Source organism: Macrosteles quadrilineatus, unplaced genomic scaffold, assembly GCF_028750875.1.
Source record: "Macrosteles quadrilineatus isolate MER2022 unplaced genomic scaffold, UCM_ALF_1.0 Scaffold_1__1_contigs__length_201487025, whole genome shotgun sequence".
NCBI lineage: Eukaryota > Metazoa > Arthropoda > Insecta > Hemiptera > Cicadellidae > Macrosteles > Macrosteles quadrilineatus.
This window is the reverse complement of record NW_026542594.1, coordinates 172,451,821-172,473,749: the sequence shown is the minus strand read 5'-3', so window position 1 is coordinate 172,473,749 and position 21,929 is coordinate 172,451,821. Positions and strand designations below refer to the sequence as shown.

At 34.9% G+C, this 21,929-nt stretch overlaps 2 protein-coding genes across 2 annotated transcripts; one reads left to right on the top strand and one right to left on the bottom strand.

The window, feature by feature from the left end:
* Nucleotides 1-15,016: 15,016 nt before the first annotated feature.
* On the bottom strand, nucleotides 15,017-18,771 carry LOC129002600 (uncharacterized protein K02A2.6-like). The gene is made up of 2 exons (XM_054430530.1): nucleotides 15,584-18,771; nucleotides 15,017-15,104 (listed from the first exon to the last, which is right to left on the bottom strand). Exons 1-2 carry the CDS (start codon nucleotides 18,769-18,771, stop codon nucleotides 15,017-15,019), a joined length of 3,276 nt encoding a protein of 1,091 aa, XP_054286505.1.
* Nucleotides 18,772-19,141: 370 nt separating this feature from the next.
* LOC129002592 (uncharacterized) lies at nucleotides 19,142-21,301 on the top strand. The gene is made up of 2 exons (XM_054430518.1): nucleotides 19,142-19,340; nucleotides 20,280-21,301. The coding sequence occupies exons 1-2, from the start codon at nucleotides 19,142-19,144 to the stop codon at nucleotides 21,299-21,301; spliced, it is 1,221 nt and encodes a 406-aa protein (XP_054286493.1).
* Nucleotides 21,302-21,929: the final 628 nt, after the last annotated feature.

The window sequence follows — 21,929 nt, the reverse complement described above, 5'->3', positions numbered from 1 at the left end:
GATACTTCTATCAGTGCACATTCCACCTAGTAAAAACATAGTAAACACTTACAACTATTAAAGCCCTTTGAGTGTGATAAGAACCCCAGGAAATCATTCTTCCATTTGCCAGAGCTAATTTTAAAGAAGTATTTCAAAGTAATTAAGGATCCAAGAATGATTTAAGTTAATCTAAGAACACTATTTCACATAAATAAATGTGCAAATCAAATAAAATATGCCGTAATATTAATATTGTCGCAAACAACACATTAACATTCAATGCTCTAGTAACATTATTTAAATACATAAATAAAATACGACATTACACACAAGTAACAAACATGTTTACCAACTAATTTTAACGTAATTGTAGACACTACAGTATTGTAATTCGGTTTAATGGTACAGCGGGAGTAAGAATGGTATTTTGGTGAAAACAATTAAGTAGGTTATCCTTGAGAGAAAACGACTGCAGTTTGAATCCCCTGGTAAAACACTACCTAGTAAATTTTGTAAATGAAAAAGTTTTTAATTGCTTTAACTTAAGTAGTAACATATGTTTAAATAACTTTAGTGGTTGGATATTAGAGGGTAAATTAAAAGCGCAAAAGGCCATTTTAACGTTCAGCGTGATCTTGGAAATAAAACACAAAATTATGACGTTGGAAGCCGATGGGTGACAGCTAGTTTAAATACATAACAGAGTTCAAATAATTCTCACAAATACATGGACATCCAAATAAATCTCTCTAATGTAGGTTCTTACTGTTTTATTCTAGTTGTGTGAATGATCCAGTTCAACTACTAATACTTAGTGTAACCACGACAGTGACAACATGCCTGCCAACTTTGTCGTTCTCAGTTTTCACCAGATTTCCTGTAATCTTTCACCCACAGCACCAATCAGTTAAGTTTAAGGAATAGTCTGTATAAAATATATTAATTCAACTTTAAGCCAAAAACTTGGCAGCTATCATGTTAAACGTCAATTTAGACTGATTTATGATAAAATACTACAGTAATTGGCAAAGAAAAATGTTTGGTAAATGTGGTTATAATTAAAATGATTTTTTCTCTAAAAAACTTTATATTGAACCTAAACAATTTAGAAATGATGACACTAATATTTAACATTCAATTATAATTAACGAACATTTAAAATTGTTTTTGGGACAAAATTTGTCTTAAACTACTGGTTCTAAGGCGGTTTGTGGCAAGCACTTAAAACATATCCACAGCAAACGTTAAATCTGTTTTCTCCTAAAACATGCACCATATTCATGTTATACACATTCCGCTTTGATAAATTATTCAGATAAATTGAGAGATGTGATTTGTTTCTTTTCTTCCCACATTCTCTTAAGAAAGCAATATTTTATTTAAATCCATTTCTGAAAGAAACCTCTAACGGATTTTGTGATTGCATAATGCATATAGAGAGATTTTCGCTTAAAATTTCTCAAAAGTAATAAAGTAGTAACATTATATTTATTAGGTGTTATTTAAATAAATGCAATAATTGTACCATCAAATATAAATGATCGAATCATCGGGAGCGGATAGTACAGTAAGTATTCTGTATTTGTCAAACCATTCAATGTGTATTGGAATCAAGAAAAAAGCTCAACTTTCAAAAATTCTCGTTATAAGACATAGGTGTTCGTAAATGTTTATTTGAATATGTGATAGTACACAACCCAATTGTAAAATCTGCCAAACACGCTATAAATAATAATAATACATTAATACTACACTGCAGAACCTTGTAGGGTATACATCTCTAGCTGTAAGCTATTTGAGAGAAAAACTCATATCCATTACCTTATTATAATATGTTTTACAGGGTCATAGTATAAATACATTTGATTTTTTTCAAAATAAATAACATAATGAACAACTATAGTTTCAATAAAATTTGTTTTTTGCTTTTTTATAGATTCTTTAAAAAATATGTTTGATTATGAACTAGTTGTGTGTGTATCATGAGAGTATAATAGAAATAGTTAGTTATGGGCCAGGCTGGTAGCTCCGTGTTGAAACTCGGGGCCGTCAATGCCGCTATCACCCAGTTTCACCATTCCATATTACGTGAGTTTATAAAATTGGGTTGGAATTAATGCAAAATATATAGGAAAGAGAATTATATTATCACTTACTACTGCCAAATTTTAATAAGATTTGTAATATTTTGATTAAGAAAATTTGGCTATTAAATGAGAGAGTTTTTTGTACAAACTAGCAAACATTAACTATAACTTGTATTAAAATACATCATATTTAACATAAGTAAAAAGCCTTGTAGTCTGTAAAGGATAAAAACCCAGATGAGATTTTGACATGACATGGAATATTATTTTGACACAAGATATTTTGACATATCTTTGAGAAAACCTCACTCTCGATCGGAATATATGATTTGTAAGATTATGTCTTGAACATAAATTGAAAGTGAATCTAATTTTTCTGGGGAAATTCTTGCAACCAAATAACCATTTGAATAATGCAAAATAGTTTTTAATTAATCACAAATATCAAAACAAACATGTATTTTAGAGAAAAAACGTAATGCCCGTCACTTTGAATTGTTATTAATATAAAAAATAGAAGTCTTAGGTTGGTCCTTTTTGTCAACACTTGAACTAAGGTTTTAATCAATAATTCAACTACTTCAAACCTAATAGATGCATTTTTGGAATCGTATACAGACATTCAGACAGAAATCCAAATATTACAAATGTTAACATTTTGTTTCTTGTTCCTGTTTTGTCCAAACAAACAAATATACAATGTTTCCCAGAGAGTTTGTGGCAGTACCTTGTTTAAAAGAAATATGTACAAAATATACATTACGTAAGCTAAAAAACAAAGAATGTAAAAATATTAAACCTCACAAAAATATATATAGTAGTTTTTCAAGTTGTCCACCAGGGTAAAAAATATTATCAATTTCGAATACAGTATAAAAATACACAAAACCATAATATATAGCAAAACACTGGGGTGTTACAGGACTGCGGAATATGTGGAAAAGTTCGTCCTCTAAGGCGTTGAAAAACTAATAAACTATTGGAAGAAAAACCCGTTTAATTATCTAAATGGAGACAAAAAACTGCGTGGTTGTATCATAATGTGTTTTCCGTAAAATATATTCTCAATGCAGCTATTTCCATTCCATTGTATCCAAGCCGTTTAATTTTCTTTATTTCCCTTTTTTACAATCGTCGTAAATGAGCATTTTTCTTTGAAGCTGTGATGCAGTACGTTTAACTTTTAAGACCGAACGTTCTTAAAGATTTTACAGATACCACTTTATTGGAATAGTTTAAACTGAGACAGTGCAATGAACCAATGAGTTTATTCTAGACATTATTCAGGTCATATTACTGAATAGGTAAAATTGAACTAAGTTTAACATTAATTTATCGTAAAAGCTGATTTCGTGAGTAATTGGATTATGTCAAAACAGGTCTTACAAGATTTAAATTAAGTTGCAAAGAAAACCAAAGTTAAATGAATTACTGTGATATTTTCTATATTTACACATTTCTTACACTGTGCACTTTCAGTAATAGAGTGTATAGAAACAGTTCTAGTAAATTTAATGCAATCTAACTTGCAATAAAAATAAATTTAAACATAGTGTGGCTTTAACGTTTATAAATAAAACATTCAATTTTAAAAATTCTGTTAACTAAGTTATTCAGCCCGGTTGAATACCCAAAGTACTTTGTGGGTGGCCGAGTAAAGCACAAAACCCGTCTGAATTAATAATGTGTCGTAAATTATGAAATTTCAAAATGTCCTTCCGTTAACTGACAAAGTGGCATTTCACTCTAAAGCACAATACAGGGTGAATAAAAAGTCAAGACCCCCCCCATCTAATATTTTTCCAAGTAAATATACAGAGATATCCTTTTTGTGGTCGTGCAATCTTAGCAGGAAGTTTTATTTTATGATTTTGAAGTTTTTGAGTATTCACCCAAAAGGGGGGATTTGGGAGGCAACTCACATATTTTAAATGTAAACCCCCTGCAAGTCACGCCGCATTTAAAAGGATTTACAAAATCTTACAGAATGGTGAAAACTAGAGGTCGCTATCTCTTCTCTATCCAAAATGGTAGCCCATCAAATGTTGTGGAAAATCAATGGTAAAATTGGGTCGTAATGGTAATATTGGTTACCATTTTGGATAGAAGAGATAGCGACCTCTAGTTTTCACCATTCTTTAAGTTTTTGTAAACCCTTAAAGATGAGGTGTCACTTGCAGGGGGTTTACATTTAAAATATTTGAGTTGCCCCCCAAATCCCCTTTTTGGGGGGCATTCAAAACTCTTAAATGTAAATCCCCATTTAGTGACACTTCGTTTTGAAGTATTTTCAAAAACTTAAAGAATGGTGAAAACCAGAGTTCGCTATCTCTTATCTATCCCAAATGGTAGCCAATATTACCATTACGAACCAATTTTACTATTGATTTTCCACAACATTTGATGGGCTACCATTTTGGATAGAAAAGAGATAGCGACCTCTAGTTTTCACTGTTCCTTAAGATTTTGTAAACCCTTCAAAATGAGGTGGGTCACTTGAAGGGGGTTTACATTTAAAATATTTTAGGTGCCCCTCCAAATCCCCCCTTTTGGGGGGACACTCACAAATTTTAAAATCATAAAATGAAACTTCCTGCTAAGATTGCACGACCACCAAAAGGATATCTCTGTATATCTACATGGAAAAATATTAGATGGGGGGGGGGTCTTGACTTTTTATTCACCTGTATAACTTGATCATAATAATTGTCCCTTGTTAATTATTCTGTTTCTGATAAGAATCATTCAGATTTTAGTCTTTGATAGTTTATTTTTATTACGAATGCTCAGTTATTTGAACCTTCTCGAAATTGTAATACAAAAACCAAGTGTATGATCAAGTCCGTGTGATGTATATCTAATAAACTCTTACTCCGGCACTGTACTGTATATAAGTGTAAATTTTCTTTTTTTAAATTTCAAAATTACCAATATTTTATGAATTACAAAGAGTCTTAAAACATTATTGATATAGTATATTAAAACTCGAAAATTATAGCAAAAAGACATTTTTCTGTAAAATAGTTGTTATTTAATAGTTAAGTGTTGGGAGGAAATATTCACTTTGAGTACCCAGATCACCAAAAATAGATTTTAGAAATAGTTTCTGTTCGCGTGCTGTCTGATCTTTTTAGTGTGAGTTTGTATTTTTGTAAACATGATAAATCGAGTAGGTAGTTTAAGACAGATTTTCATCATATTTGGCATGAAAGCAGAATGAGTATAAACTAAATTGAGTTCGAGAACCAGCTGAATCGGATTTTGGAGCGTGCCACTATTTGGTTTTAAAAATTAAATAAAAGCAATGGCTGTTTTTTATTGGCCTTTAAAACAGAAAATCGTCAATTTTTTTTTACAACCATCATGTAGACCTTTGTAAAAAATGTATATATTAAAGCGTTGTTGAATAGTCTAATTAAAAGTCGAGGAGAAAACTTGAAAACACTGTGCATTACAAATTTCTATTTAAACAAATTGTTGAACTGAGAACAACTACTGTTACAGAACTAAACAAATTATTTAACAATTTCGTTAAAACACTCGTTACACGTTGTGCAAAATAATTCTTATTTCTGAAGCTAGATTTGAAAAGCTTTAGAAAAACACACTATGTTTAATTATTCACAATAATTTACAAGGGTTGGGTCAAACTTCTAGGAAGGTCATAGTAACCCTGCTCTTTGATATAAACCATTTATCCTGTTGCGGTTGCTAAGGAAAATACACCCTAAACTCAGCAAACATGCAGACTAATTGAATTTCAATTCGTATGATTGGTAATTTACTAAAATATGACTATAAACAACATATATTTATTTCCCATTTATATAACATTAGATTTAATGAGTGCTTAGGCTTGCTACCAAGGAGAAGGTAAAACGTGTTTTTTTTGTTTTTTTTACCAAATGTGAATAGTATGGATGAAATAAATAAATTTGCCAAATTTGATCATCAAACTATCAAGCAAGTAAAGTGCAATGAATAAATAACTACTGACTAATATTATTTGTATTCTATTTCAAGTGTAATTTTGCCCAAAGATGGTGAAAATCTAAAAGTTATACTGATATGTGAACACTAATAAAGGTGTCCTAGTAAGAACGCTGAATTTCAGGAGCGTCTTATCCTTATCTGTATTTAAATAGGTATTCCCAAATTATCACCGGTGTTATAAGTATTAGGTCCAACTTGTAGTCATGAATCGTTACACGACGGATCAACGCATGGTCATAGTTAAAGTGCACCACAAGTACCGGGAATGTTTCGCTGAAACGGTGTGGAAGCTGCGCGCTATTTTTGCCGGGACAATTAACCAAATGAGTCATCTGTTCGAAGATTTATTCCTAAGTTCGAAGAAATTTTCTCATTTTTGGACATTAAAAGACCAGTGCGCAGTTGGTCAGGTCGCTCCCTTAAAAATATTCAGGCTGATCATGATAGTGTAGAGGACAACGCAAAAACATTGATTCGTCGGCGTAGTCAGCAGTTAAGCCTAGCTCGGAGCACAGTACAAAGAATTTTGGTAAAAGACCTTCACATGTTCCCTTATTAAGTTCAACTCACACAAGAGATCCCGTAAAACGGTTTGAATTTGTAAACCGGTGGTTATAAATCAAGATGAAAATGACTTGTTTTCAAAAACTTTGCTGTTCAGCGATGAAGCACACATTCATCTAAGCAAGATCATGCAATTTAACACCGTGTGACTACTTTCTTTTGTGATATTTAAAGTTACTTGTTTCACTAATAATCCTCAAATAACCCAAGACCTGAAGGAGGAAAGTATTCGTGCCATTAATGGAATTAAACAGAAAAAGTGTGAAAAAGTGATGGAAAATCAAGAGATGTCGGGCTTGTCAGCAGGCAGCAGGTGGGCCCTTACGAGACATGATATTCCATTACTAATCGGAGATACTATACTTTAAGATTCATGTTTCATATTGTAAATTTAGCGCGAAAATATTTGGTTTATTAACATTTCAAATCCGGGGTTCTTATTGGGACACCCTTTATTATTAAATCTGGTGTACTACAATTGAAGTGAAAATTGTTTTGAATATGTATTCTTTTATTCGAGTAAGAAATACATTTAATACAACACAGCTATCCTAGTATCTATAAATATATTCTACTAGTCAAAAATTAGATATCGGATGATCAAACCACAATTCAATAGTCCCCAACTTTCTGTTACGAAGTAGTTTTACTTGAATTGAGTGGTCAAGTCTGAAACGAAAGTCAAATATGTGTTGCCGATTCGGTAAATAACTATTGTGTTTACATTACAAGTTAATTAACAGCCGTGATTCCTAGAACCATCAGGAGGTAAACTTGATTTTGGTGATATGTGATAAACCGTTACTCGTGTATTTGTTGATGGTTCATGTTTGTTATCCAAATTTCTAGAAACATATTGTACCATGTACAAGATTTTAAACACTTCTAGATGTTTAAGTTTAAAAACTGGATTATACGTTTTAAAGGGATCAAGTAATTGTAGGATTGTCTTAGCAATGATATAACATGGTTAATTTTTCATTAAAAAACTATATTACATAATGTAATTTTTGGTCCAAACATAGTTTTTTTTTTGTCGGACTATTTAATTTCAGTTAAATTTTAGCTGTAGAGTGTTCCTTTCTAGCAGTGAAGGTAAAAATTGATTTAATTAAAAAAGTTTCATTTCTACAACAATAAAAACATTTTGATTACATGATTTCTTTAAAACTGGATTCCAAAATAAACAGGAATATCACCAGTATCAACGCAACTAGAAATAATACCATAAAATCCGTTGTCTTGAATGTTGCAAACGTTGCATATAAAAGATGTCGAACCTTATTACTGTATGACTTTGAGTTGCCCTAAGGCTAACGTTTTCATAATAACAAAGGTTCTTTCAGTAAAACTTTTATATACAGATGATAGACTGTACAAATTAAACAAATTTACTTGCTTTAACAACAAATAGATTTCTACATGATCAGGTTTTGTTTTCATAACAAACTCACATTAGATTGCCCAAAGACAAGCAAAATCTGTTTTAAGGTGCATAATATTTAAAATGGCCGTTATTTTAAAATTTTAGATTGGATCAAAGTAACTAGTTTTCTTAAATAGTTATCTTCCACCCTAACATATATACCAAGCTTAGTAAAGATCGGTTAAAACTATTCAATATAAAAACAAATTATGTAAAAAAATAAAAAATTTCTAGTATCAGAAACGAAGCGATTTTGGTTTTATTCTTGATTTCTATTTATTTTGACCCATGAAACTACTACATAAATTATGTCCCAACCTTTTTTGAACACCCTGTATAACGTTGGCTATGCTAAGAGGGCGTTTTAATGGTTCCCCAACAGACTGACAAAATATAATCAACTCTCACTTCACAATAATCGTTTTAAGTGTCAATGATTACGTGGAAATCAATCACACGTTGCTGTCTACGTATATCAGTATGACCTCCCATTCTTAGTCTAGGTGATTTATAGCGGTAAAAAAACAATTTTAGAAAAACAAATTTGACTACCATAAGTTGTTTTTACTGTCCACAGTACCTTTAACGGTATGGTTTAATATTATATATATATATATATATATATATATATATATATATTAGCAGAGTACCCGTTCTTCGTACGGGGTTGGCGTATAAGTATAAAATGCTTATTGCAGTTATACTCTAGCTTTGCGTTTGCAATGGGGGAGGAGAGGGCTTGAGAGAATTTCGTTCTTTATATTTACGATATGCTTAAGTATTACAGATATAGTATAGTATATGCAGTATAATATTACACATCTACCATAGCCATTATGTTTTACCACTGTACCTAAAAAATATAAACTAGGTGGTGTCGCAGAGGCATTCACAAATTTGAGCGGAGTCATCAAGGGTTCATATTATATTGTTTTTGACATTCTGCAGTAAAAACAGTCGTTTTAATGCATGCGTTGCGGGTCTAAAGTAGCATTTTTACTCTTAAGGGGGTAAAAATCGTTTTGCCTCTACGGAGTAAAAATCGTTTTTAGCCTCTACGGAGTAAAAATAAGCTGTTGTCAACTCAGTTGTAAATTTCAATTGTAAACGATTGCATGTATCGGAAATATGTATCGATTCGTGCTTCGTTATCATTTTAAACTACAGTCTACAGTCTCTTCCCATTGCATTTTAGTATTGCAGATACATTAATCCATTCCCACACTCAACACTGCTCACCTTTACTACTTCCTTCGCCACCCCCTACGTCATGGACCTGTTTCCCTCTCTTCCCATAGCATTTTAGGATTGCAGATACATTAATGTAATTGCCAAAGACAGTTCCCGCACTCTGCACTGCTAGCCTTACTCCTTGCTTCACCGTTTCCTTCGTCATAGACTGTTTCCTTCTATTCTCATAATATTTAAGTATTACAGATACATTTATCTAACTGCCCAAACGGTTCCCCACTCTGCACTGCCAGCCGTTAATACTTCCTCCGTTGTGGGGCCTGTTTCCTTCCCTTCTCATAGCATTTTAGGATTGATACATTAACTGCCACAGATGATTCTCACACTAAGCTCATACTTTACTACTTCATAAGCCACTTCCTACGTCGTGGACCTGTTTTCATCACTTTCCATATCATTTTAGTATTTTAGATACGTAAATATAGTTGCCACAAACATTTTCCACACTCTCGCACTGCTAGCATTTACTACTTCTATCACCATTTCCCTTGTCGTGGACATGAATCCCTTCTCATAGCATTTCAGCATTGCAGATACATTAATCTAATTGCTACAAACTGTTTCCAGTTCCCACATTCCACACTGCTCACCTTACTACTTCCTTCGCCTATTCCTACGTCGCGAACCTGTTTCCCTCTCTTCCCATAGCATTGATTTTAGATGCCTCAATCTAATCGTCATAAACAGTTTCCACACTCCGGACGGCTCACCTTGACTACTTCCTTCACCACTTCCTACGTCGCGGACCTGTTTCCTTCCCTTCCACTAGCATTTTAGGATTGCAAATACCTTTATCTAATCGTCATAAACAGTTACCACACTCCGGACAGCTCGCCTTGACTACTTCCTTCACCCCTTCCTACTTCGCGGACCTCAAGCTAGTGTCGTCATTTGATTATATTTATGATCCATACAGTTTATGTTGTAATATCTGTGGAATAATGCTATCAGCTTTTTCTTTATTTACTGTATTCAAAAGTCAACAGCTGATCATATGTTTTTGTTTATGTGTCAAATACTGCTTCCATAAGGATTACATTGAAACTTTGAGACCCAGTGGGGCGGATTCCCGAGAGACTTGTTTAACGCCATATAGATGTTGGCACTCACCGATATGGTCTTTATCGCCTTGCAAAATTTGAAAACGATTGATTCAACCGTCTGGGAGGAGTTTGCGTATTACGAAATGCATAAGAGTCTACGTATAAGAGCTTCGCTCAATAAGTTAATTATCAAACATTCACACAATATCACAAATTATGTATTAAATTAAAAACATAGGCATTACTGTAAACAATCCTACTTTGACAGTTCTCATCGTGTATCACAGCTTTTTGATGCTGCTTACTTCAAATTAGCTGTTATCATAATTAATTGCAAAAAATATAACAGTGCTGCTCTCTTTTAGCAAACCTTATAGCCTTTTAACACTATTGAATATCAAAGAACTTGATTGGTCGAATCAGCTGACAAAATTATTCAATTCCTTTTAAATGTGAATACCCATATGGTTAACCTGGGAAACACCAGAGCCACTGGGGCGGAGCTTGAAAGGAGTTTTGAGATAACAATGTGTCTATAAAATGTTAATCGCGAATGTGAGCTATCATCGCCCCAAATTTCAGCCCAATCCAATCAGTATTTTTCGCGTTTACTTGCCACATACATCCACACTTTCTTATTTATAATATTAGTAGTATAATTTAATTGTACACTTTTAGTAGTTCTTCGTACAATGATAAACATTCTGATATTTTTTTAGTGGTATGGAGAAGGTATTTGATATTAATTCTTGGAACGTTAATAGAAAAGAATTAATTAGAATGTCATCTACAAAAAATATCATAGAAACAGAACAAGAGTTGTCAGGGAAGTTGACACATTTTCATAAGTTCAAGATGTTTCAAGACAAGAGGTTGGGTAAATTGATCTTCTCAAGGGAATTACCTTGATTTTCAGCAGTGCGACAGTGTTACAGCATATACAAATTTACATAGTAGTTTACCGAGAGATCATTCAACAAACTTGATCTCATAATGAAATTATTTACTATTAAAATTTACATGTTCCAGAGAAGAAATGAATGTTTACTTATTGTTATGTTGCCTCTAAAGTTGGTCCGTACTGTTATGTCATAAAACTTGTTGGAAATAAATTTACTTACTTGATATCCTTTGGGAAGATTCTGACAAAAACCAACTTTCATTATGTTAATATACACCTAAATTGTATTATTTATACGTGTATATATGTCTAAATTTTTATAAACAGTAAAACTGACAAGTTTTCCATGACTCAAAACTGAATTAAATCCAGAAATCGGTGCGGAAGTTGTAGCTTCCTGAACCTATTTATTATAGTCATCAAAAATTTCATATCATCTTCAGCTTAATAATAAAAAATATACTTCGGTAAAAATTTTTAATTTTGTATTATGGAATAATTAAATTCATGTATTGCTTTGAAAAGGTTAGGTACGAAGTATAAGTTTCAATATTTACGTAGATTTTAGATTTAAGAACACTCATGCATTTTTTACGAATGTTTACTAATCTTAAATAAGTAACTAAAAGCTTAAGTAAATGCTGCTGTTTTCTTTGTTTCAATAAAATGTTCTATAATAAACTGTTATAATTCCAAATGATGTTATAACGAAAAAGTAAGAATAATGAACAACAACACAGATATAATTATTAAAAATCCTTCCCATTGGTAAATTAATTTATGTTCACACTTTTAAGAGCGAGAGGTAAAGGTGAGTGCTGTTCAGGCTTTCAACTAAAGTCTCGGTTGTATGAAGACTTCCTTTTAAATTGTATGCAGCAAAGATAAGTATTACACTTGCCTTAGTTTTTGTCTTTTACCTTTTCCCGTTTTAGTTCATACATAATGAAAGTAACATTTAAATGTCATTTGTGAAAGGTGCAAAAACTTCCATACTCTATAATTTAGTGTAATGTTTTATTTTCAAAACTGAATCCAATTATGACATCATGATTTAAGTTAATGTTAAATAGCACTACGCCATTCTTTTCCCTAGTTTTAACATGCATCCTGTTGACTACTGTGAATATTTTCCATAACTAAATATGAATACAACCATTTTAATAAGTTTATTAGTCAGCAATGGAAAACATTCTCATAAGGTGATTAAATATCAAAACAATACTATTCCCAGTTATCATTTCTTTGATAAGTATACTGGAAGATATCAACACTGACACTTAGTTGTTATTTGCCTAGAAACATTTACAATACGATACGTAAAAAGGTAGTAATTTCCACTGTATTGATTCATGTACAACGGCTTGCGATTCCCATGCCTCTCTTGAAATAAAGTTACGCTCGCCTAGCTTTTTAGAGTGATAAAAGTTTAAAAGATACACCAGACTTCTAAGGTTGTACTAAACGTGTAATAATGACAATGAAATGAAACTCACAAATCCAAAGACAACAAAAGATTGCAATCATCAATCTAGGTGAATGCCGTTGGTTATATGAGCTGTCACTCCTACTTTTTATTTGTTATTGTTTTTTGTTACACTTCTTTTTTAGTTCTTATAGAATTCTAGCTGCCAAAATACTCTTGCTATTAATAGGTGTCTGCCACAAACCGCCTTAGAACTAGTTTCATAATTCTTTGTATTTAGAAAACAAAACTAAAGAAAAGAGAAAATATCTGTAAACTTTGTTTGTAATTTTTTTTTAATCTATTAGTCCTCACCGACAAGTCTTGTAAACTTGGCGAGGCCATGCTTGTAATATCTTAAATAAATATATTTGAATTTGAAATACTTAGAACATTTTTTTCAACGGGTGACAGCACAAAAAATAATAATTTTGAAAGTAGTCCACAATATCTTGGAAATTTAGGTTAATTTAAATTGAACAAAAATAAGGAGAAAAATATTGTGTTTTATGTACAAAAATTGAGAATATTTACATGCGATTTACAAGACACTCACAGACATGCAAATTTGAATCTTCTTCATGCTCGTGGGATTTTTCTAGTTTTTCGTCTTCTCAGGTCCCAGAATTAAAGTCTGGTCACTCCTCCATCTTCCGAATGCCTTGTTATTGGTTGATTACCGATAAGGTGCGTTGCTTACGTTGCCGCTTTTTCGTGAAAGTTATCTCTACTCTTCATCAAATAAAAAGGTTAACTTAGCCGTTGTCGCCTTATGGTCCAACGTAGGACAAAACCAAACTAAAAGGCGTCAACATGTATTATCCTTTAATTTGTCAATCCATTTGTCCAAAAACGCCACAGCAAGAAATCAAACTACCAGTTATCGGATAGCTCACTTTAGCTGGGAAAAGAATTTTAAAATTGATGCTCATGCTACTGCTCAACTTATTTCGTACCAACTGATGGACTAGGTGTAATGTATCCACATAGCTGAATAAGCACCATAGGTTAATAACACTTCTTACAAACTATAAATACTGGCGATTGTGTAAATAAGTAGCGCTATTTATACTATTTTGTATAAAAAAAGGTTATAGATTTTTGTCAAAGATATAAACAGTAACTAAATACGTAGAAGGCAAGTGAAGTTGGAGAGGCCTGTTCAGTAAACTTTAACCATTCATATTATTTAACACTCTATGTTTTATTTAATGTACATCTCTTTTCCTTGCAACTAACATGTGTTCTTAATCAAATTAAATTATTCTCTATTGCTAACACATGTTGTGTATCAAAAAGTAAATAAAACAGTGCTTGTTCTCCTATCCCAAAAGTGTGTTCATTTTTTTCTCATCTTATAATCTCCATTTAATTTCATTCTCTACAAAACATTCATTGGTCCTAATCGAGCCTGGATTTTGAATTTCAGTCTTTGGATTCAATTTTCAGAACACTTTCAAGCTATCGAAATATCTTTATTTTATCATTCAATCTCTTTATGTTTCTCCCCACTCTCATAGTGTCACAAACTCTATCTAATTCTTAGTAAAGTTTCACTCCATTTGTTTTGTCCAATATGGCTACCAGATCAATTTCACTCTCAAACTTCAACAAATCAACCCTTCTCATACAAAATTCTTTTGAAAAGATTCTCAAATCTGTACAAGAGCTTGAAACACTTTCCCCCTCAATCTTGTCAGTGATACAAATCAGAACTTTAAACAACTTCTCGAACCAGTTAGAAAAGAAACATGAAGCCTATGAAAATTACCTGGAAAGAGCCTTGGAACATATATCAGAAGAATTAGATTTGGATGCAGTAAGTGACACTGAAGACAAACTGCGACTGCTATTCGTCGAAGCCAAGTCTCGGATTGAAGCCCTTCTCCAACAGCAGCCGCAAGATGTTCCAGAAGAAAGTAAAGATTCAACAAGAATTAGTGACATCTCAGCTTCATCATCTGCTCACGTAAGACTCCCAAAACTAGACCTCATCACGTTTGATGGTTCTCCTCTACAGTGGGTAAGTTTCATCAACTTATTTGACACTAGCATCCATCTGAATGAAAGCATTTCAAACGTCACTAAACTTCAATATCTTCTCAGCGTGCTCAAAAATGAACCACTAAATCTCGTAAAAGCTTTCAGTATCACTTCAGCCAATTACTCAATTGCCTATCAGCTCCTCAGAGACAGATACCACAACACCCGAAGGTTAACTACACTTCACCTCAACAAACTGATCGACCTACCGGACATTTCCTCTACCTCAAACAAATGTCTCAGAACGTTCCTCAACTTGTTTTATGAACACACAGAAGCACTTAAAGCTCTTGACTGTGACATTACTTCTAACTCTAACCCTCTGTTGTCCACCATACTCTTACGAAAACTAGACAATGACCTTCTAAAACAACTAGAGGCTTTTAGAATTAATATAAAATGCGAAACACATTCTCTACCAAAAGTAGTCGAAATAGTCAAGTTTCTTAATCAAGAGTGTAACCAAATGGAAGACGCTGTGTTACATACCAAGTTTGCTCAAAGTACGAACAACCACAATTAAAATTTTAAACCCAAATCTTTCACATCCAAGCCCTCTTTCATTTCTTGAAGGTTCTGATAATCCTCTCCACTAAACCATTGGTTTTTGGATGATACGGTGCTGATGTGACATGACATATGTTATTGTTCTTACAAAAAGTCTTAAACTCATGGGACGTGAATGGGGTGCCATTATCGGATACAATTTTTTTAGGAATACCATACCTCGAAAACCAAGTCCTTAATCTATTTACAAGAGCAGCAGTTGTCGTACGGTCCATAACTTCGATCTCAACCCATTTTGAGTAAGCATCGATTCCTACTAACCAGAATCGGTTGTCAAATGGACCTGCGAAGTCGAGATGAATTCTTTCCCAAGGATCACTTGGCACATTCCAAGGATATAGAGGCACTTCTGTGTCAAATGATCGGTTACTCTGGCAAGGGTGGCATCTACGGACATAAACCTCAACATCCTTATTCAGATTAGGCCACCAAACATAATACCTTGATAGGGATCTCATGGCCTCTATTCCAGGATGTCCTTTGTGGAGTTCTTTCAATACATTTTCTCTCAAAATCTGTGGCACCACAATTCTTCCTAATCGCATGATTATGCCGTTTTCTAATGTCAGCTCTTCTCTCTTATTCCAATATGGTTTCATAGATGATGGCAAGCTTTCTGTATCTTTTGGCCAACCATGCTCCAGGTAGTCTGTAAGTTTCTTCATATTTGGGTCTTTCTTATACTCTCTTACAAGTTCATGATTTTGATAAACTACGTCAATTTTCTCCTGAACCAATGCTCGAATCTCTCTCTCATCTGGATCTAATACTTCTTGTGTCTTGAGTGAAAACCGAGACAAAAAATCAGCCACACAATTATCCTGTCCCTTGATGTACTGGATCTCAAAATCATACTCCATTAAATACAAAGCCCAACGAACCAAGCGGTTGTTTACTACTTTGGTAAGATCTCGATGCATTCCAAATATTCTTTCAAGTGGCTTGTGGTCCGTCCTCACCTTGAAATGTCTTCCACTGAGGTATTGTCTAAACTTCTTCACGGCAAAAACTAACGCCAGTGCTTCCTTGTCAACTGTAGCATACCTTTTTTCTGCTTCCGTTAGTGTCCTCGAGGCGTACATGACTGGCCTTTCCGTTCCATCCGGCATCAAATGTAACAGCACTGAACCCACCCCTTGTTCACTAGCATCACATTCAACAATGATCGGCTTTGATATGTCGTATGGGACTAATGTCTTCTCTAATGACAGGATATTCTTCAACTGGTCGAACGTAGTTTGTTCGGTGTCAGTCCATTTCCATTTAGTCTTCGTACCAGTCAGCTTATGCAAGCTCGAAGCGATCGCATGAAGATTAGGTATGTACCTTTCATAAAAATTTAGTGCCCCTAGAAAAGCTCGTAATTCTTTCACGTTTCTTGGCCTTGGTGCGTGTCTTATGGTTTCAACTTTGTCTTCGGAGGGATGAATACCATTCCCATCTATTGTATGACCTAAATACTTTACAGACTTCTGAAAGAACTTACATTTTGACAGTTTTGCTCTTATTCCACTTGATTCTAGCCGCCTCAAAACTTCTCTAAGAGTGGTTATATGGGTGGTCGTATCCTTACTAGAAATGATTATATCATCAAGTAGAACTCCAACATTAAGTCCTTTTAGTAAACTTTCCATGTACCTTTGAAATTTTGCTGGACTTGAGGAAAGACCAAAAGGCAACCTTTTGTAGCGAAAGTAGCCTACATGAGTTGCTATTGTAAGATACTTTTGTGACTCAGGGTGTACTTTCATTTGCAAGTACGCGTCTCGAAGATCTATGACTGAAAATATCTTTCCATCAGTTAATTTGGAAGTCAAGTCATCAAAGGTCGGCAAGAGGTGTCTCTCCGGAACTATGTTTGGATTCAAGGTTGTACGAAAATCGCCACAGATTCTGACTCTACCTCCACCCTTGTCTACGTTGACAGTTGGGGTACTCCATTCTATCGGTGTTTCGGAAGGATCCACTGCTTCTAAAACTCCTTCCTGTACTAATCGCCGTAATTCTCTCTCCACTGCCTCCCTTAAGGGGAATGGAACTCGTCGTGCCCCGTAAGATACAGGTTTTGTTCCACTTTTTAGATGGATAACTTCATTAGAGTCAGATATCGTTCCTAGCTCATCACGAAAGAGATCAGAAAACTCCTGAGTTAATGTCACAACTTCTTTTTGTAACTCTTTTCTACAACTTTCTTCATTCTTGCCTGTCTCTTTACTATTTGTCTTTCCATTATCAATACCCCTAACCCTAACTTCCCTAGGCAAACTAAGATTGAAAGCTACACTCCACGGCAACCCAAATAATGGAACATCATCTTCTAGTAATACAATAACTGGCAATCGCTCAGTACGATTACGTAAAGTAACGTCCACAAAAGCCTTACCCATAACTTCTAGCTTATTTTTCCCATAGCCAGTGATTACATCAGACGTCTTTTTTAGAGATTCGCCACTTGAATTGATCTTATCCCAAAGAGACAAACTTATAGCACTTACCCGAGCTCCTGAATCAAACTCCATTCTAACATTATACCCGTTCAATTCTACATCTATCGTAGCTCTGGGAACCTTACTCTTGACAGACCTAATTTGTGTTCCGCTAACATCAATATCAGAACTACACTCATCATCGTAAGTTTGATCACAAGAATCATCTACTTTTCTCAAATTACCATCTGTTCTCTTGAAAAAATTATGTTTACTTTTGCACATTCTTGCGAAGTGGCCTCTCCTTGAACATTTCTTGCACACAGCAGAAATAGCAGGACACCTATCTTCACTAGGGTCATGTGTAAACCCACATCTATAACACCTATTGAAGCCAGTAGATTTCTGTACCTCTGGTTTCCTCTTTTCCTTACTGTCACTTACTTTAAAAATCTCATTTTTACACGAATGTTTGGAAACTTCATCTCTCGCTCGTTCCATAGATTGGGCTAACTCTAGTACTACTGTTGACTTAACACGCTCACCTCGGTTATTAACTCCCTCGGGCCATCTTTGTCTGACTTCGACTTCAAATTCTGGGCAGTTGCTTCCTACTGCAAACCTATCTCGTACTCGTTCATCTAAGCTATCTCCATATTTACAACTTCTAGCTAAAGACTTCAATCTGTTATAAAACAAAATAAATGTCTCACCATCTTTTCTTATTGCTCTTTCGAACTCAAACCTTGTTGCAAAAAGGGTTCTTGTAGGCTTGAACAACCGGTTGGCTTCCTCTTTGACTTCGTCGTAGGTGCACTCCTCCCAGGCCCTTGGATACATCTGGTCCGACAGTGCCCTGAGGTGCTCCTCTCCGATATTTGCCAATAGAAGATCTCGCCGAGCCGCTTGTTCTTCTGTGTTAGCACCACCCAGTCCCTTAACTCTGCAGGTCAACTCAAAACGAGCTATGTAGTCTTCCCACAATTGTTCACTATTATACTCTTTAAATGAAAATCTGCTCATTCTATCTTGTATGCAAGACATGTTACTACAGTCAATTACACTCCTATACTGAGACTGGTCTGTTTTCCTCGGCATTTTCTCGTCGCCAATTAGAATAATTAATTATTAAAACTCATTTTAAGTAAACTCAACCAAAAACTATTTATTTACAAAAAACTAAACAAATAATGTAAACAAACCAAATAGCAGATGATTCATACTTCATAACTCAGCTGGTAACAATAATCCTACACTTGGCCTACCCTGGTCTCCAGACTCGGACAATTTTTCATTTCATTTCAACCTACCGCCAAAAACACTAACTAAACGTCACGTTCTCAGTCTAGTCGCTAAAATATACGATCCTTGTGGATTTCTTAGCCCATGTACTATGACAGCGAAATGTTTTATTCAACTTCTCTGGACGACCGGTCTACAATGGGATGAACCTCTCACTCCAGAACTTAGTGCAATTTGGAGTAACTTTATCTCAGCGATACCAGCACTTGCAGACATTCAGATCCCTAGAGCATTGAAAATCTCTCCAAATTCTAGTGTTGAACTTCACGGCTTCTCAGACGCCTCTGAACGTGGGTTTTCAGCTGTTGTCTATGTACGATGTTCCCAACCCAACGGAGAAGTGACTACACGTATGGTTTTATCTAAAACTAGAGTCGCCCCTCTCAAGAAGGTGACTCTTCCACGATTAGAACTCTGCGCTGCCCACTTATTAGCTCAACTCGTAAACTTCTGTTGTTCTTCATTCAAACCCTTAATTTCACTCAACCAATGTTATTTGTGGTGTGATTCTTCAGTAACCTTGACATGGCTTCAAACTCCATCTTACAGGCTGAAAACATTCGTGGCTAACAGAGTCGCCCAAACACAAGAACTTGTCCCCTATCACTGTTGGCGTTACATCCCTAGCAAGGAAAACCCTACTGATTGTGCTTCATGAGGTATTCTAGCCACTGAGCTTGTGTCTCACCCCCTTTGGTGGTCAGGGCCTTCTTGGCTTTCTCTTCCCCCTTCAAACTGGCCTGATGTAACTTTTTCACCTACAGATATCTCAACATTAGATGAAGTAAAACACACTCCTCTAACTGTACTTGTGTCAACTACCACTGAATCTACGCTGACCAATCTTCTCATTAAATATTCTTCATGGGAACGACTTCTTAGGATTTTTGCTTACGTCCTTCGTTTCATACACAACTGTAAAGGTTCTGAAAAACGCCAAGGTTTCATCTCAACACAGGAACTGAAAGACACAAAATATCACATTTTTAAACTTGTACAAAAAGAAGTATTCACAGAAGAAATCAACTGCCTCAAACGGAAATCATTTTGCTCCACTCGTTTACAACGTCTTTCACCTTTCATTGACTCATTTGGATTATTGCGTGTTGGAGGACGTCTTTCTCAGACATCACTTCCTGAAGATGCTCGACATCCCATTATTCTGCCAAAAAAGCATCATGTGGTAAATCTTCTCATTGACCACTACCATATCTACAATCTTCATTCAGGCCCTCAGCTTACTCAAGCATTACTTTACAAACATGTTTGGATACTGTCTGCCCGTTGTGCCATACGCTCTCGTATCCATAAATGTGTCAGATGTTTCAAAGTCAAACCTAGAAATGTGTGTCCTCTCATGGCTGATCTCCCTCAGTCTCGTGTAACTCCTGCTCGACCTTTCCTCCACACCGGCATAGATTATGCAGGACCTTTTACTGTAAAAATCTTCAACCTCAAGGCAGTGAGACACATAAAGTCATACTTTTGTACTTTCATCTGCCTCGTCACGAAAGCTGTACATTTGGAAGTAGTAACAGACCTAACGACTGAATCTTTCATTGCTGCAATGACTCGATTTGTATCTCGCAGAGGACATTCTTCCGACATTTACTCGGATTGTGGGTCCAACTTCATTGGTGCTGACTCTACCCTACGCAAGATTGTTGAAAATTCTCTTTATTGTCAAGACTCCAAACGGAAGATTCAACGATTCTCTTCACTTAAAGGCATCAATTTTCATTTTAATCCACCAGCCGCTCCGCATCAAGGAGAATTGTGGGAATCGTCTGTAAAGAATGTGAAACATCATCTCCGTCGAGTAATGGGAAACTCAGTCTTAACACTCATTGAATTCATCACATTGTTGACCCAAATCGAAGCAATGCTCAATTCCCGACCACTGACACCTCTTTCAAATGATCCTTCGGATCTCGCAGCACTGACTCCCGGACACTTCCTGATTGGTGCACCCCTCACAGCAGTACCTGAACCTAATCTCCTGACAGTTCCTGAAAACCGTCTCAAGCAATGGCAGCTAGTTCAAGCATTTCATCAACGCATATGGCATAGATGGCACCTAGAATACTTAAACAACTTGCAACAACGTACCAAGTGGACTCGGAAATCAAAAAATCTTGAAGTGGGAGACCTTGTTCTGGTACATATGGACTCACCACCTCTCTCGTGGCCTCTCGCTCGAATTACAGCAGTTCATCCAGGGGCTGATGGGGTTGTGCGAGTGATAGACTGAAAAACATCAAGTGGCAACCTCAGAAGATCTGCCCACAAAGTGTTTCCCCTGCCAACTGTGGATTCGTGAACTGTTTTTGTTGAATCCACTGGGGATTCAAGGCCCCCGGTATGTTCAGTAAACTTTAACCATTCATATTATTTAACACTCTATGTTTTATTTAATGTACATCCCTTTTCCTTGCAACTAACATGTGTTCTTAATGAAATTAAATTATTCTCTATTGCTAACACATGTTGTGTATCAAAAAGTAAATAAAACAGTGCTTGTTCTCCTATCCCAAAAGTGTGTTCATTTTTTCTCATCTTATAATCTCCATTTAATTTCATTCTCTACAAAACATTCAAGGCCCTCCTTGCTAATTAATTATGTATATACTTTGCTCAACTCCTCTTCATAACAAAATAACTTAGATTAGAGAATTAATTATTCAATGTTTTGAAATGTCCTTTTACTAAACAGTAGGTGAGTACTAATTGTAAGATGCCATTTAAGTGAGTCATCAGCAAAAGGATAACTATGAACGTGGTCTAGCAGGCTTGTAACATTTAAAAACCTCATGTGATTTTGAATAGTAATATAATTAAATAATAACCTTATAGGTTCATGAACCTTTTCACCTAAAGTC

Bases quoted from the DNA above. Each gene is read 5' to 3' on its own strand.
- LOC129002600 (XM_054430530.1), bottom strand. From the start codon at position 18,771: ATGAGCAGATTTTCATTTAAAGAGTATAATAGTGAACAATTGTGGGAA. The intron at 15,105-15,583 runs GTTAGTAGGAAT...GTCATTGTCTAG, and splicing joins CCATTTGACAACCGATTCTG to TTTTCGTAAGAGTATGGTGG.
- LOC129002592 (XM_054430518.1), top strand. From the start codon at position 19,142: ATGACAGCGAAATGTTTTATTCAACTTCTCTGGACGACCGGTCTACAA. The intron at 19,341-20,279 runs GTGGGTTTTCAG...ATCTTCATTCAG, and splicing joins CTTCTCAGACGCCTCTGAAC to GCCCTCAGCTTACTCAAGCA.